Raw genomic sequence first — 15,215 nt, 5'->3', positions numbered from 1 at the left:
CAGTGATCCAAGGCAATCCCAATAAACTTTGGATAGAAAATGCCATTACATCCAAAAAGAGAACCATGAAGATTGAATGTAAATCAATATATGCTATGTTTACTTTTTTTTTGTTTTGTTTTGTTTTGTTCTGATTTTTCTCTCATAATATTATTCATAAAGAAATGTGTATTTAAAAAGTTAATATACATGTATAACCAGAAAAATAAAACAATTAATAAAAATAGTAAATGAGGATAATAATAATAGCACTTACCTTCCAGGGTTGTTTTGAGGACCAAGGGAGAGATTTGTAAAGTACTAAACACAGTGTCTGGCACACAGTAGAAGCTTAATAAATGCTCATTTTCCTTCCTTCCTCTATCCTCCTAAAATAAAAGACTAACTTCTCAATCTGGCTTTTAAAGGCTTTCATAACCTTGCTTTAATCTTTTTAGCCATATTTTTAATTCCTATTCTTCCTACCCTTTGTATTCCAAACTGGACAACTGGCTGCTTCCCAAACTTGACATTTCATCTCTCAACGCTGGGCATTCTTTTGTCCTTCATGATGGAATAACCTTCCTTTTCTCCTTCTCCCTTTCAGAAAATTCTTCTTCCTAGATTTAGCTCAGGTCCTTGGAGAAAATGAGGCAGGTGACCTTGCCCAGCCCTCCCCCACTTAAATCCAATTCACTTGCATATCATGACATCACCTCCCTGATGTCATGGTCTTTTTCAAGAACAAAATATAAACAACAACTTAGGTAACCCATCTCCAAGAATCATCTCCCATGATGCTCTAGTCATTAGTACTTTCTCTCTTCTGAAAGTCATTTTGCATTTACTGACTGACTGGTGTTACTCTAGAAAGATCCCTTTAAGACAGGGATTGTCTCATTTTTGTCTTTGGATCCATAATACCTGGCCCAGAGATTGGCACTTAGGAATGGATTAATAAATGTTTGCTTAATTGAATTGATGTAAAGGGGATTCCTCTTCAGATAGGGATTAGACTAAGGAACCTCTGAGATTTACTGGTTCTTAATCTCCTTTCTGGATTTCAGTCCAAAGATTTTTAATAAATAAAAGATTGTTATAGATCAGGGATTCTTGACCTGGAGTCCATGAATTTTTGTTTTAAAAATATTTTGGTACCTGTATTACAATATCATCGGTTTTTTTTTATCCTTAGTTTATTATTACTTATTATTATATGTATATTATTATTATTAATCTTGGATCTTATTAAATGCATTAAAAGACACTCTTCTGGGGTGGTTCCTAGGCTTCACAGAATGCCAAGGGGATCCATGATCTTTGGGGGTATCCCCAGCATTCTGTCCATGATCTCCTGCATCTCCATCTCTGATATACCCTGGGGCTAGAGAGCCAAGGTCAGATGTCAGCCTTCTTGATCACACAGCTGTGGCTCCTGCTGCCAATGACAGCTGCCTCTGGGATGCAGTTACCAGTGAAAGACTCCCCAGGTGCACAATGTTTGCCACTGACATGAAACTCCACCTGCCACCCCTTGCCCATCCCTTCCTCCATTTCCTGGACCTGAGAATATCATAGGTTCTGCCTGGAGGAGGTATTGAGAGTGGAGGGCTTAAAGGAGTGGAGGGCCAGCTGTTGACTGGCAGAGCTTCATTCCCTGTGCTTCCTGTCCCAAAGTTTCCTGTTTTGTGTCCAGGTATTGGGCCAACTTTCTCAGGCTTAGGCTTGCTGTCTTTTCCAATCCAGCTGAGTCATGGAAAGACAGCTTTTGGGGAGTTTGCTACTGCTGTTGCTACAGCTGATCTTAGCCTCTGAAACTGGTGGTGAGTACCTTCTCCTCCACTCCGAACCCTACAGTGTACCAACCCTTCCTGTTAATCTAGGTCTGGGTGGTCTTGATGATCGCTGCTTTCCCTGTTAGCTCTTAAGACTAATCTAATGTCCATTTAGACTTCTCATTTGACATTGGGAATACTGAGACCAACTGAGAGATTTTATCTAACAACAGGCAAAGGGATAGCTATACAATCACTTTGATTCTGCCTGTTTGTCCCTTTCCAGTTGATTTGTCTCCCCTGTCATTTAGTCTCTGGCTATCTCCTCCTTTCTGGATATTCTTTACTAATTTGGATTTTGGATTTCAGTGGGCTAGGACTCCCTAGAGCATTGGGAAGACAGGGGCCTGAGGAGGGTGCAGGGACTTAGATGCATTCCCTTTCCTTCCTTCCAGAGAAGTTCTTACTGAGTATACTGCTTCCCAGGCATAGACCCCAGTGGCCTCTGGTTGGGCAGGAAGATGGATGCTTTTGTGGTGTCTACTGCCCAGCACATAGTAGGCATTTAATAAATGTACTATTTATTATTTAATCATTCATTCATTATTTATTCATAATTTGTATTATTCAATTAGTTATTCAATAATTAAATCATTATCATGAATTAATATTTTATTATATAATACATGCCATTTATATGATATAATGTAATAATAATATTCCATTACTTATTTAATTGAAATGAATTGCAAAATATCCTGTGTCTCTGGGGAGTGGGGATATATATATATATATGGTATCATTCCCCACAGACTTAGAAAGCTAGTTAATATCCACTGGTACTCTGGGGAGCAAAAGCAGAGCATACTTTCTCTTTCAAATCTCCATAAAAGTAATTGCCTTGGGATCAGACTTGAGTGTTAAGTCTCTCTCTATCTCTTTGTCTCTGCCTGTCTTTGTTTCTGTCTCTCTGTCTTTATTTCTCTCTTTTCACTTCCTCCTTCTCCCTTCTTTTTTCCTCCATGCCAAAGTTATGGGAATAATATTAGATTTATGTCTCTATCCTCCAGGTCAGGATCATCAAATGAGTCAGTCTACAGGTCCTTGCACCACATGTAACTCAGTCCAGCAAACCAGCAGCACTGGGGTAACCACGACTCTCACAGCTCCTGGGATGACCACAACAACAACCTCAACAGTGATCACCACTAATGGGACAGCCACTTATGTGATGACACCCATGGCTGATACCCATGAAGGGAGTTTCACTACAAACTCATCCTCAACTGTAGTCACCACAACCAGGCAGGACATGATTCCACCAACCATTACCATGAGCTCTATATCCAAAAACAAGATGGAGACTACTCAGCCTGCATCAACGCAGCTCGTGGAAGCAGCCAACACAACCGGCAGAAGAATAACTAATGAGAATGCTGTACCTGAGACAAAAGCTACACTCATAACCTCAAGGGTCCCCCGAGCTGCTGAGAACAGAGATTCATCAACAACCAAGGGAGCCTCGGACAAGGTGAATGGGGTGATCAAAGTTATACCCACAGTCTCAATAACAGTCGCCACAAAAGAACAAGGCTTGATTCAAACAACAGCTGCAATAAACACTCTGCTTAAAAGCTCAGAGGGAACATTTCCAACGACAGCTGCCTCCACAGTGAAGGAAGGTGAATCTGTATCTAAGACCACAGAAGGGACCCCTACAGGTAATCCCTCACACTCTATGTGGACAACCACCAGTGCTGAGATAAATGGACCAACAAAGACCATCATGTCTAAGACTAATCCTCTATCTGTAACCTTAACAACAATCACTACAATCACGAAGGACCTTGAGACAACCAATGCTACATCCCTGACTTCAATGACAGTAACTGAGTCCCTGAAAGAGGCAGCTGATGTTACACCCACTTACGCCCCCAAAACAACCACCAATGCTGAGACCTTGGGGATGATGACTACATCTGAAACCAAAGCTGTGACCACAGTCCCAGCAACAGCAGACACAGTGAGGGACATGATTTCTTCAGTAGCCACGATGATCTCTGGGTCTCAGACCAAAGGAAGGACCACCTTACACACACCCATAGGGTCCATGAATCTGACAGTCAGTGCTAGGGTGGCTACAAATCGTACAGCATCACCTACCATCACAACACTCAGTGCCGGTTCCTCTGGGACAAATTCATTCCCCATTATGCCTGTGGCCAAGAGTCCTTTGCCAGAGATGAGCAGTCCCTGTGCATCAGATGAATACCCAAGCATCACCCTAGAGAGAAGCTGTATATGCAATAGCAGCTACTATGCTCACCCAGGTAAATATGGGACTTGTGTGACCACAAGTTGTGTGTGTGTGTGTGTGTGTGTGTGTGTGTGTGTGTGTGTGTGTGTGTGTAAGAAAAAGAGAGTGGTGGTCTGCCTCAGAGCAACAAGATGAGCTCATTCTAATTCTAAAATTGGCCATGAGTGGATTATCTACTTCATCCATGAATTCAGCATATCCTAATACATAATTTTCAATATTCTTCCTTCTACCCTCTCTACCAAATAGAAGTCCAACGCTAAAAGATTTTAGGGCCAGAATAATTAAAATTGGACAAATCACAAATGTGAGGGAAAATGAGGATAAACAGAATGAAAGGACTCTCTCCAAGTCAGAAAGAAGTAAATTTAGGATTAATCAATGGCCATATTGCTTTATAGGGTAAGGAGAGGAAAAAACTTTATTAGAATTACTGTTTTTAGTAATATTATCCCAATTCAAATTTGTATGGCACTTTAAAATCATAAATTACAAAGGAATTTCGTGTATTTATTCAGATAAACTCTGACTCTGAGAGGTAGGTATTGTCATATAGAGGATTCTATCTCAAAAATGATTGTATTTAGGGGCAGTGAGGTGGCGCAGTGGATAGAGCACCAGCCCTGAAGTCAGGAGGACCTGAGTCCAAACGTGACCTCAGACACAACATTTCTTAGATTGTGACCCTGGGCAAGGCACTTAACCCCAATTGTCTCAGAAAAAAAAGAAAAAAAAAGTTGTATTTATTGGGCTTGTTATGAGTGACATTGTGGCTGACCTTGACTCAATAAATGGCTGAGCTGGGTCAAGTCCAACCCTTCTGATTGACTCCAAGACATTCCTTTATTCTGCAAACATTTATTAAGCTTTCACTGTATGCAAAACAGTGGGTAACTGAGAGGTCAGCTATGAACTTGAGTATAATACAAATTAGAAAATGACAGGCACTGTGAGGAATATAGATTGCTATGAGATCAGATGAGGTAAAAATCACTTCAAGTTCAGAATTGGGGGAAGGTTTCATGGAGAATGTGATACCTGAGCTGAGCCCATAATGTAATTAAGAGTTCAACAGGCAAAGTTGGAAGTGGGAAGAAAAGCAGAAAACAGGATTCTACCCCAGCTTCAAATCCAGGATCTCTTCCCTACACTCCCTCAGGAGCTAAGACAGGTTAGAAGCATCAACAGGTTCCCAGAGGGATTTTGATAATAATTAAGGGAAAGCCATCAGTGGAAATTAGGGATGAATCAAGGGCCCTTGCAGATGACATCAGGAAAAATAAAGCCATGGTTTTCCATCAGCTATCCCTCAGTAAATGAGTGAAGCAAGGGATTGAATTGAGGTCTTTGAGACGTTGGGACAGGCAGAAACATTTTGACCAATTTTTTGAGAAATTATTTTGGTATCCTTTGGGGCTGATGACAAACTTGCCATAAGATCATAAGAACTAAAAGTTGGGAAGGGATTTTGGAGATCATAGTTCAATCTTTTTATTGTACAGATAAGCAGAGATTAAGACCTGCCTATCTTGGGTCCAGCTGGACCCAAGGCTGAGAGAGACCTCAATCCCACCTTGAATGCTCACTAGCTCTATGATCTCTTTGAATTTTTGTAGGGTTTGTGTTTCTTTTCTAAATCGGTAAAATAGTCAGGATAATAATTGGTAATACCTACCCCTCTCCCATGTGATGAGGATCAGCTGAGTTAAATGAAAAGTACTCTAAGCACCATTATGTTCAGTTCATATAATATGTATGTCAGCAATAGAAATTGTTCAAAGGTACACAGATGTGAGCAAGCATCAGAGTCTGGATTTGAAATCATGTTCTCTGACCTTAACCAGATCTAAGGCCCTTTCTCTTGCACCCTGCCACATGAAGGTACTTATTTCCAGTAAGTAACTGGTACAATGGATAGAGTAGCAGGCCTGCAATTAAGAAGATCCCAGTTCAAATTTGGCCTTAATTACTATTTCTGTGAGTCTGGGCAAGTCACTTAATCCTCTTTATTTCAGTCTTTTCATCTATAAAATGAACTCCATTATCTTTGCCAAGAAAGGCCCTAAGTGGGATCATGAAAAACTGGACATGACTGAACAACAACAACAATTATTTAACCATTTTTGCTCAACCTCTCTCTATCAGAATTGGATATGACTGAACCACAACAACAATTTAATTATTTAACCATTTTTTCCTCAACTCCCTCTCTCAGAATTGGATAAATTATATAAACAAGAAAGAAATTAAGGAGGTGAATAGAATTTTAGAAAAATTAGCTATGATAGACCTTTCAAGAAAATTGATTGGAAATAGAAAGGAATATGCATTTTTCTCAGTGGTATGTGGCACTTACACCAAAAAAATGACCATATATTAGGGCATAAAAATAATACAATCAGTTCCAGAAAGGCAGAAATATTAAATGCATCCTTTTCAGATCAGGATGCAATAAAAAATATGTATGATAAAGGACTATGGAAAAACAAACCCAAAATTAATTGAATTGACTTGTTCAAGGTCATACAATAAATCAGTGTCTGAAACTGGATTTGAACTCAGGTTTTCCTGACTCCAAAGTCCAGTGCTCCATTCACTTTGCTATCTGTCTCTACTAAACAAATGAATGCCAATCTACTAAGTTACGATCCAGTCTTTTCATGAACACAAGTGTTCAGTCCAGAAAGCCCAAGTTATATTGAAACAACCTTAATTGGGATACAGAGTTTGTGTTATTGATTGGAGCATTTGCCAAATCATCTGGATAGAACTCATATCCCTAATACTGCACCCAATACCATCCCTTACTTAGGTCACTGAGTCACCTTCCCCTCTCTCCTTTTTCAGAAGTGAATAATGTGACAGTGGCCCTTTTTTGCCGACCTTGGGAGATTGAAGTATCCCTCAGCCAATGCTTCCTGAAAAAACATGGCTGGGCCCAAGGAGATGCCCTCTTTCCTGGATGTTCTGGGATCAGCAAGATCATTCGTGGTTGGAGAGTCATCACCTTCGTGATGAAGAGAAATGAGAGCACATGTGGACTTAAGCTTTCTGTGAGTCCCCACCTTGTCGTCTTCTCTGGAGATAAGGGAAGGACCAGACCTGGTTTGGCAGGGATTGGAGAGGAGAAAGAGTGGGCCTTAGACACATTCCTACCACCATTACCCAATCCTAGTTTCAGTTTATGCTACTGGGCTAAAGGTTCCTTAAGGGAAGGCCACATTAGTCTAGGAACTCTCCTAGGGCAGATGAACATTTCCTTCATGACCTTGGTCTTGTGATTGGAGGGATTAAGACATATCCTGAAGAAGTCACAGTATCATCCCCTCTGAATCCTCTACCCTTCCTTCTAGTAATGCTTACTGGTTATTAATTATAATTATGATGTGGGGCCCCTCTTCTGGGTGATGGCCCAGACCCATGAAAAATTTGGAATGTGAAAAATATCAGAAAATCAAAGCTATGCCCCTTAAGACACTCACCAGCGTTGTTGTTTTTTGAGAATACAATTGCTCACAAACAAAAAATAATAAACTAAAACATTTTAAAATAAAGAATATAAAGAACAATATCCCTTTAAGTATGAAGAATGCATCATTTTATCCCTTAACTGAGATGATTTTCTGGGTCTCATTATTTAATTATATGTTTATATAAAATGACCATCTTCTATTCTTTGACCCATCCCTTCTCTACCACTAGGAGTTGGCACTAGTTTTATTGAAATATAGGACCACTTAATGTTAAAAACTTACAATTTTCCCCTGCATTTTGAGCCTCAAATGATCTCCAAAGTCCCTTCTAATACTAAATCTTTGATCCTACATAACTGTCATTCTACAAATGCAGAAACTGAAGTTTAGGTTAAGTGACCTGCTCAAGGAGGCCAAATGACAGGACTAAGACTATCAGTCTCAATCAGCTCTCAAAATAATCTGAGTAATTGGATCACAGACTTATTGCTGCAAAGGATTTCAACTCATCCAATTCCCTCTTTTTAGTTCCTTCCTTTTACAAATGAAAAAGCTGAGGTTTAAAGAGCTTCATGTCTTTGCAAAGACAGTTATTATATCTCGGACTCTTTTGATTAGCTTCTATTTACCCCATGTCCATATTCTCCTTCATTGCTTTATTTCTTTTGTTCTGGTTTTTTTTCCAAGTGTTTCCCTTAGGTTTTTCTCTGGTTGGATGGCTCAACAACCTTTTTGGGTTCTTTTAGGAGTTCATCAGTATTCTTTTCTTTTACTTAAAAATTTCTTTTTTAGGTTACACATGTATATTCTTTTTTTTTTTAAACATATTTCCATATTAGTCAAGTTGGAAGATAAAAATCATAACAAAAGGGAAAACAACTAGAAAGGAAAAAAGAAGGAAAAAAGTGAAAATAGTATACTTCAATCTGAATTCAGGTTCTACTAACTTCACTCAGCATCAGTTCATGTGAGTCTTTCCAGGCTTTTCTGGAATCAGCCTGCTCATCATTTCTTATAGAGGAATAATATTCCATTACTTTCATATGCCATAACTTATTCAACCATTCCCCAAGTGATGTTGTCCAGTGTTTCTATTAGATCCTAGTGGTTTTAATTTATAATTTTTTTAAATATAGTATCCCAGTCCTTGGTTTTCAAGGAATCCAATAAATCTTAAATTCTCTCTCCTTCCCATTTTCTGGCTCACTCATTTTTTGATAGCTGATATTTTACATTTTTCCCAATCTTTTGATTTTGTTCTAATATAGGGTATTGTTTACCATTTTCTCTTCTCAGCTGTTTATAAGCCTTCCACTTCTTTTCTCCAGGGCTCTTATTCATGTTTGAATTGCTTCATTTCTTCCAGGTATTTTGGTAGCTCTTGTCTACGTTCTAAAGCTGTTCCAAATCTACCAATCTATGTTCTGAATTTTCTTCCACTCTGACTGTTTCATAAGCCTCTTTCAGTTCTAAAGTTTTTCATCCTCAGCTCTCCTTTGGTCTCTTTCCGGTCTTCTAGCTTTGATTCTCAGTTTTGACATTTTATGTTCTAAGGCCCCTTCTAGCCCTGACATTCAGTATCTAAAAGATCCCTCTGCTCTGATAGTCTAAAGTCTCTTCTATCTAAATATTGTTCTCTCGTGCTTTTCATTCTAGACCAATATAAGTCATGCCGTATATTCTCTAACTGCCCAGCTCCCTTCAGTCTCTCATGGCTCTGAGACCTCCAAAGGGTCCATTGATATCACCTTCAGCTGTGCGTACCCACTGGTGGTTAATGTGAACCAGAAGGAACCCTCAAAGATGGCTAACTCACCGTAAGTTTTCTCCTCTATCTCCAGGGCTCTCCAATAATATATATCTGTGTCTCTCCCTTTCCCATATTTTCTGTTATCACTAAGTCAGAGCAGTGAGAATTAGCCCTTCATGAATGCTATCTTTATGTCTGGTCTCTTCCCCAGTCTTAGAATAGCTTTCCAAATTGTTAGGGGAAGAGAAGTGCTTTCCTTCAAATGAAACAGTGAAGCTTTAGCAATATTGGTGAAAATCTAGGAGTAACCCCAGGGATTACTAGGGTGCCATGGTTTGGTCCACATTTTCTCTAAGATTAAGGGCTGGAGCTAAGAAGCTAAAAAACTCTTATCTTGCTCCCTTCACATCCTTATAGATGGGAAGTTTCCCAGTAAGAGCAAAATAGAATTCAAGGCTTTCTCCTCACCCCCTTCTTCTTTCTGTCCCTTCCCAAGACACTCCAAAATCCATGTTGTAGGCACTGGAGAATCCACCATCACCTTGTCCTTTTTCACTGACGCCCAGCACTCTTCCTTGCTTGTGGACCAGCCTGTGGCCCTCAACACAACATTATATGTGGCCCTAGAAGCCTCCAATGCGGATCCAGAGCGGTTTGTTCTAGTGGTCAATGCTTTCTTTGCCAGCATCAACTCTTCTGGGCCTTCAGCCCCTGAGAATACCTATTACTTTGTGCAACAGAGGTAAGACCTCTTCTTTCTTCAAGTCCCCTCCCAACCTTCAGGGACAATATGGTGTAGTGGGGAACACTGGACTGAGAATCCGGAGATTGTAAGACCTGAGAGTCTAGGGTAGGAGTTACAAAGGAGAAAATTCAGGATGCCTCAGGCCAAAACAGAAGGGAGCTTTATCTTTAGAGATCTCTGCTGTCCTGCAGCTGTCTAAAGGGAGTGGTAGCTGATCCCATAGATATTTCCAACTGGGAACTTACAGGAACCAGCCAATGCAAAAATGACTGCCTGGTGTGTCTTAATTAGGCTTGGGATCTTGGGTATTAGAGCTAGAAGGGACAGTATAGGTTGTCTACAGCAGAGTTGTCAAATACCTGTTGCATTTGACCACTCAGAAATAAAGCAAGAAACAGACCAAAAAGTTATTAGGAAATATTTAATAAAAAACAAGAGAACATAAATATCAGTTTGTGGCTTTCTAAGTCAGTATGCATCCTTAAGGGGTCCTTATTTATGGTTTAATGATCCCAGTTTCTGTTTGGTTCATTTTATAAAGAAGGACATTGAGGTCTAAAGAAATCAGGGAGAGTAAGCAAGAGAGCCAGAATTCAAACCCAGGGTTCTCTATTGGTCCTCCCTTCTCACGAGGGACAGTAGTGCCCTTGCTGCATTGTTCCTTCTTGTGTGTGTATGTGTGTGTGTGTGTGTGTGTGTGTGTATGCACAGGTCATGTGCACTTAGGAGGGTCTGTGTGACCAGTCACAGATCATGTTGCCTATGAATCCCTTACAACATGTGTCTGGGAATTAGAGAGGTCAGGTCTAGCTCTGGGTTGCTTATCTGAAAGTTGTACTTAGGTTCCCTGGGAACTATCGCCTCCTGCTCCTGTCCTGTTGGATAGTTTGGAGAGGGGAACTATGGCAGCAGCGGAGGGGGGAGAAGAACGTTACAGCAGTTACAGACATTGAGTCGTAGCTCCTACTTCTTCTGAAGGGGGGTCTCTAGGAGCCTCAGCTCAAATGAAATGTCACTCAGTTTTTCCCTCTTTAGAATGGGGGGGTTTTAGGGTCCCTTCTAAATCCTCATACTATACTAACAATTTTCTGGGCAGGACCCCCTAGTTCCATATCCAAATGAATGCCAGTCAGTACTGAAGATGAGACAGATTATAATTTGGGCCAGGAAAGGATCCTTGAGATTATTTGGTCCAAACAGCTCATTTTACAGATGAGGAAACTGAGATTCATAGAGTTTATTTTAGATCAGGACCTGGGGCCCAGAGCCAGTGCTCCTGACAGTGTCCTCTGATGCTTCTCCCCACAGCTGCCCAGTCAGTGACAAGTTACTTGTGCAGCCAACCACAGATGGGGATTCCTTGAAAGTGAAGCTGGCCTTCCGTGCGTTCCGTTTCTTCTCCAGCGATGTCTTATATTACCACAGCCGTGTGACACTGTGTGACAAGCTGGGGAAGAGCTCCTGCCAACCTGTGAGCCGATCTGAGCCCCCGGGGGGACGGGGGCAGAGGAGGAACTCTGAGTAGGGCTGGGCAACCTTTAAATAGCAGAACTTGATCGTGTCAAGCACAACAGGCCAAGAGGGCTCGGATTTCCATGGGACAGACTGTTCTCTAAGAGATTGGTCATGTCACCAATGGGTGGTACAAGACCCAGGAGCTCGTAATGGCAAATCTCTGAGGGACTAGAAATGTCATGATTGAAAAAAGTAAGGGCTTGTAGGAGCAGGATTCCCACGTATTGGTGAGACCACGGCGGTCAGTAGAAGGGGCTGGGCTGTTTGGGGTTTTGACCAAAATCTCTAGGAGGAGGGTTAGAGGAAGGAGGAGGAGACTATTCCCAATCTCTCATTTCTTATGTCTTCTATAGAACTGCACTAGAATGCACCAGAAACAGAGGAAGTGGGTTGAGCTGGAATACCAGAACAAGAATGGGAGTGGTTGGCTAACATATGGGCCAGTCCGGTTCCAAGGTAATAATTCAACAATTATATTAAATTCAATAAGTGACTGCTGTTTACCAAACTCTGTGCTAGGGACCAGGATACAATGTACTTTGGTGGCCATCGTGATCCATGGTCAGGAAGCAAATAATATTATCCCTAGTTTACCAATGGCATCGAGACACCCAGACCACCAGTCCTTGTAGAAAAGGATTCCTGAAGCCGCATATCTCTCCTGCCATGTAGTGTCTCTATTTGAGCCCCCAGCCCTATGTCTGAGCTTTCTCCTGCTCCTCACTGAGTCTCCAACTTTTGAATTCCATTGAACAAGTATGTGCGAAACATCTTGTCATAGGGAGACAAAATATTAGACAGTATCTGCCTTAAAAGGGCTTATAGCTTTAAGAGGGCTGCAACACTTACAAGAGTATATATGATATAAAATAGCATCTGAACAGGATATAGGAGAAATCTAGACAAAAAGACGATTAAAAAAAAAAAACCTGAGGAGATGTGTAAAGGGCTAGAACTGAGCAATGCACTTGGATAATGAAGCACGTGAGACTAATTGCCAATTGGACGGTACCCTATTAACTTGTTTGAAGGTTAACTCTCCCCAGCTGTTCTGTGCTGACTTGATTGGTGGGACAAAGAGGGGGAAGTGACTTGTGTGGGAGGAGTAAGAGAAACTTGGGTGGTGGAACTCACACTCTCTCGCACTCGTGACCTGGCGTTGGAGGGTGACGGTAAAAGATCCAGAATAAAGACATTTAGTGATCCTGACTCTGGCTGATTTCTGGGAAGATAGAGTTCCAGCAGAGGTGATCACTTTGATCTGCGGAGAATCAGAGTGAGATTCCTGGAAGGCTTCCCACTGAGCTAAGTCCTCCAAAAAAGACAAGAATCTCAAAAGACAAAAAGATGCTGAGGCTGGACACCTTCACCATGGGGTCAGGCCAATGTGAATGTCCCTTCAGGAGAAGGTTGGACAAGGTGAGAGAAGAGCTAAGAGGACTGCTGAACTGGAAAGAAGAGTATCAGGGAAAAACAAGCATGGAAAGGTAGACTGGTACCCAGCCAGAAGGCTGTGGGGGCTTGAGCTAAGCAGATGGACAGTGTCAGTAAAGAGGAAGGGACATATTGGAAAGATTCTAAGGAAGCAGAATTTATTAGGATCTGAGGGAGAATTAATAGGAATGAGGGAGGGGCATCTACATGGCAGAGTGGATAGAGCACCAGTCCTGAAGTCTGGAGGATCTGAATTTAAATCTGGTCTCAGACACTTAACACTTCCTTCTTAGTTAAGTGATCCTGGGAAAATCACTTAATCCCAATTGCCTCAGGAAAAAAAATTTAGGAATGAGGGAGAATCAAGAGGCAAAACTGAGCTCAGTTGTTGAGCTTGAGTGATTGGAGAGATGGCAGCACCGTTAACAAAAATAAGAAGACTAAGGGTTTGTTTGTTTATTTGTTTTGGTGGCCAAAGAGGGAAGAAGATGATGAATTTAATGTCAAATTCACTGAAATACTCCTTTCCCTTCTTCCCCCTTCCCATCCTCTCCCTGAGACTCTTATTTTTCCAAGTCTGGCTAGAAAGTAAGAGGCTGGAGGGTAAAAACCCGTATTACCTGAACGTGATCAATCCCTCAATTCTTATGCTTTCAGATTCTGATCCTTCCAACAACAGGGCCCCAACAGGTCAGTAATAAAGATTTTCTGGTCCAATTCTGGTGTTTTAACAAAAGTCTTAAAGCTTGAGTCTCAAATTAAGAGCCAGATTCATTTGATCCTGGTCCCAGTTCTTGTCTGTGTAACTCTGAAAAAGTAATTCAAACTCTTTGGGATTTTGTTTCCTCTACTGACAATGGCCAAGATTTTTCTGATTAGGAAAACATTGGATGGGAGAAGGAGAGATAGGTATGTGAACTGGGACAGAAAGGAGGAGAAACAAACAGATGTCCTCTGGGGATCCTGTCCTTGTCCTCAGCTTCCTTCCACAGCCTCTTAGTTTTTCCCTACCCTAGAGAAAAAGGCCCTCAAAGGATGGGGTAATTGGATTCCTAGATTCTGGTATGTTTAACATATATTGGATTACTTGCCATCCCTAGGAGGAGGTGGAGGGAAGGGGGGAGGAAATTGGAACACAAGGTTTTGCAAAGGTCAATGTTGAAAAATTGCCCTTGCATACATTTTGAAAATAAAAAGCTTCAGTTAAAAATATAATTTATAAAATATAAAATATTATTCAGGTAATGGGAGCAGCAAATTCTAGGGCATCATACTCTCAATGCCATTCTACATATGTATAGCCTGCATTCAATACAGGTAGTCTATACTGTCTGGTAACCCTTCTCTTTCCTCTCCTTCCTTGCATGGAAATGAATTGCTCAGCAGCCATTCCAAAGGATAAAGGGCTTATATGGGGCCAGAATCCATGTTTTTGTTCAACTATGCTAACATCTAGTTGAGTGACTTTGAGCAAGTCACTTCCCAAAATCTCAGATTCTAAGAGGCAGAAGGGACTTCAGAAGATATCTAGCTAAACCCATATTTGTGCAGGAGTTTCTTCTACAATATACCCAATAAGTGGCTATTCTGAGGCAGCTGAGATAGCTTTCATTAGTAGGAATCCATTCCAAGTTAATCCAGTTCTTTAGGTCCAAAGAGATCCAATCTTTTCTCTCTACAAATATGTGAAGCTATTTAAGTTTGAAGTGATCCTCTTACAGCATGGTCTCCAGTGCCCTCACCAATCTGGACAATCTCTACCCTGTCATTGACCTTCCTACAATGTGGCACCCTGAACAGACACACAGTACTTCAGATATGATCTGATTGGTTCACTCAGGATACTGTACCAAACTGGGTTGGATTTTTTGTTTGCCTCTGTTCTGTGAACCCATAAAAAACTAGATTTCTTTTTCCATGAACTTGTTGCTAAGTTATACCTAGATTCTTTACTTACAAAGTTGATTCTTTGAACCCAGCTTAGACAATATATTGATGAATATATCTTCAGGTCTTTCCCATTTCTATTATTCTAAGTATAAAGTCCCTTCCATCCTAGATTTTCCATTTCTGGCTTACAGCCTTTTATTTCTTCCTTTCTCTAGGACCTATGAGGATTTGGCTGACATTCCTTCTCCTGGTGGTGATCAGTTGGACACTGGCATGAGATTCCCACTTCCCTACCATCCTTTTCCAAAGGTCTATTGGGAAATAAACCCATGTAACT

General features: G+C 41.0%; 1 protein-coding gene across 1 annotated transcript; it reads left to right on the top strand.

Moving 5' to 3' along the window:
* The first annotated feature begins 1,581 nt into the window (after positions 1–1,581).
* Positions 1,582–15,215, top strand: LOC141563929 (uncharacterized). Its single transcript, XM_074305752.1, has 9 exons — positions 1,582–1,802; positions 2,825–4,084; positions 6,919–7,124; positions 9,201–9,361; positions 9,791–10,036; positions 11,348–11,510; positions 11,908–12,010; positions 13,646–13,678; positions 15,094–15,215. The coding sequence occupies exons 1-9, from the start codon at positions 1,733–1,735 to the stop codon at positions 15,153–15,155; spliced, it is 2,304 nt and encodes a 767-aa protein (XP_074161853.1). The 5' UTR covers positions 1,582–1,732; the 3' UTR covers positions 15,156–15,215.

The sequence above is a fragment of the Sminthopsis crassicaudata genome, chromosome 3 (genome assembly GCF_048593235.1).
Source record: "Sminthopsis crassicaudata isolate SCR6 chromosome 3, ASM4859323v1, whole genome shotgun sequence".
In the NCBI taxonomy this organism is placed as follows: Eukaryota; Metazoa; Chordata; class Mammalia; order Dasyuromorphia; family Dasyuridae; genus Sminthopsis; species Sminthopsis crassicaudata.
Note: the sequence above shows the minus strand (reverse complement) of the source record. Positions and strands in the feature narration are given on the sequence as shown.

Bases quoted from the DNA above. Each gene is read 5' to 3' on its own strand.
- LOC141563929 (XM_074305752.1), top strand. From the start codon at position 1,733: ATGGAAAGACAGCTTTTGGGGAGTTTGCTACTGCTGTTGCTACAGCTG. The intron at 4,085-6,918 runs GTAAATATGGGA...CTCCTTTTTCAG, and splicing joins CAGCTACTATGCTCACCCAG to AAGTGAATAATGTGACAGTG. The intron at 7,125-9,200 runs GTGAGTCCCCAC...TTTTCATTCTAG, and splicing joins CATGTGGACTTAAGCTTTCT to ACCAATATAAGTCATGCCGT.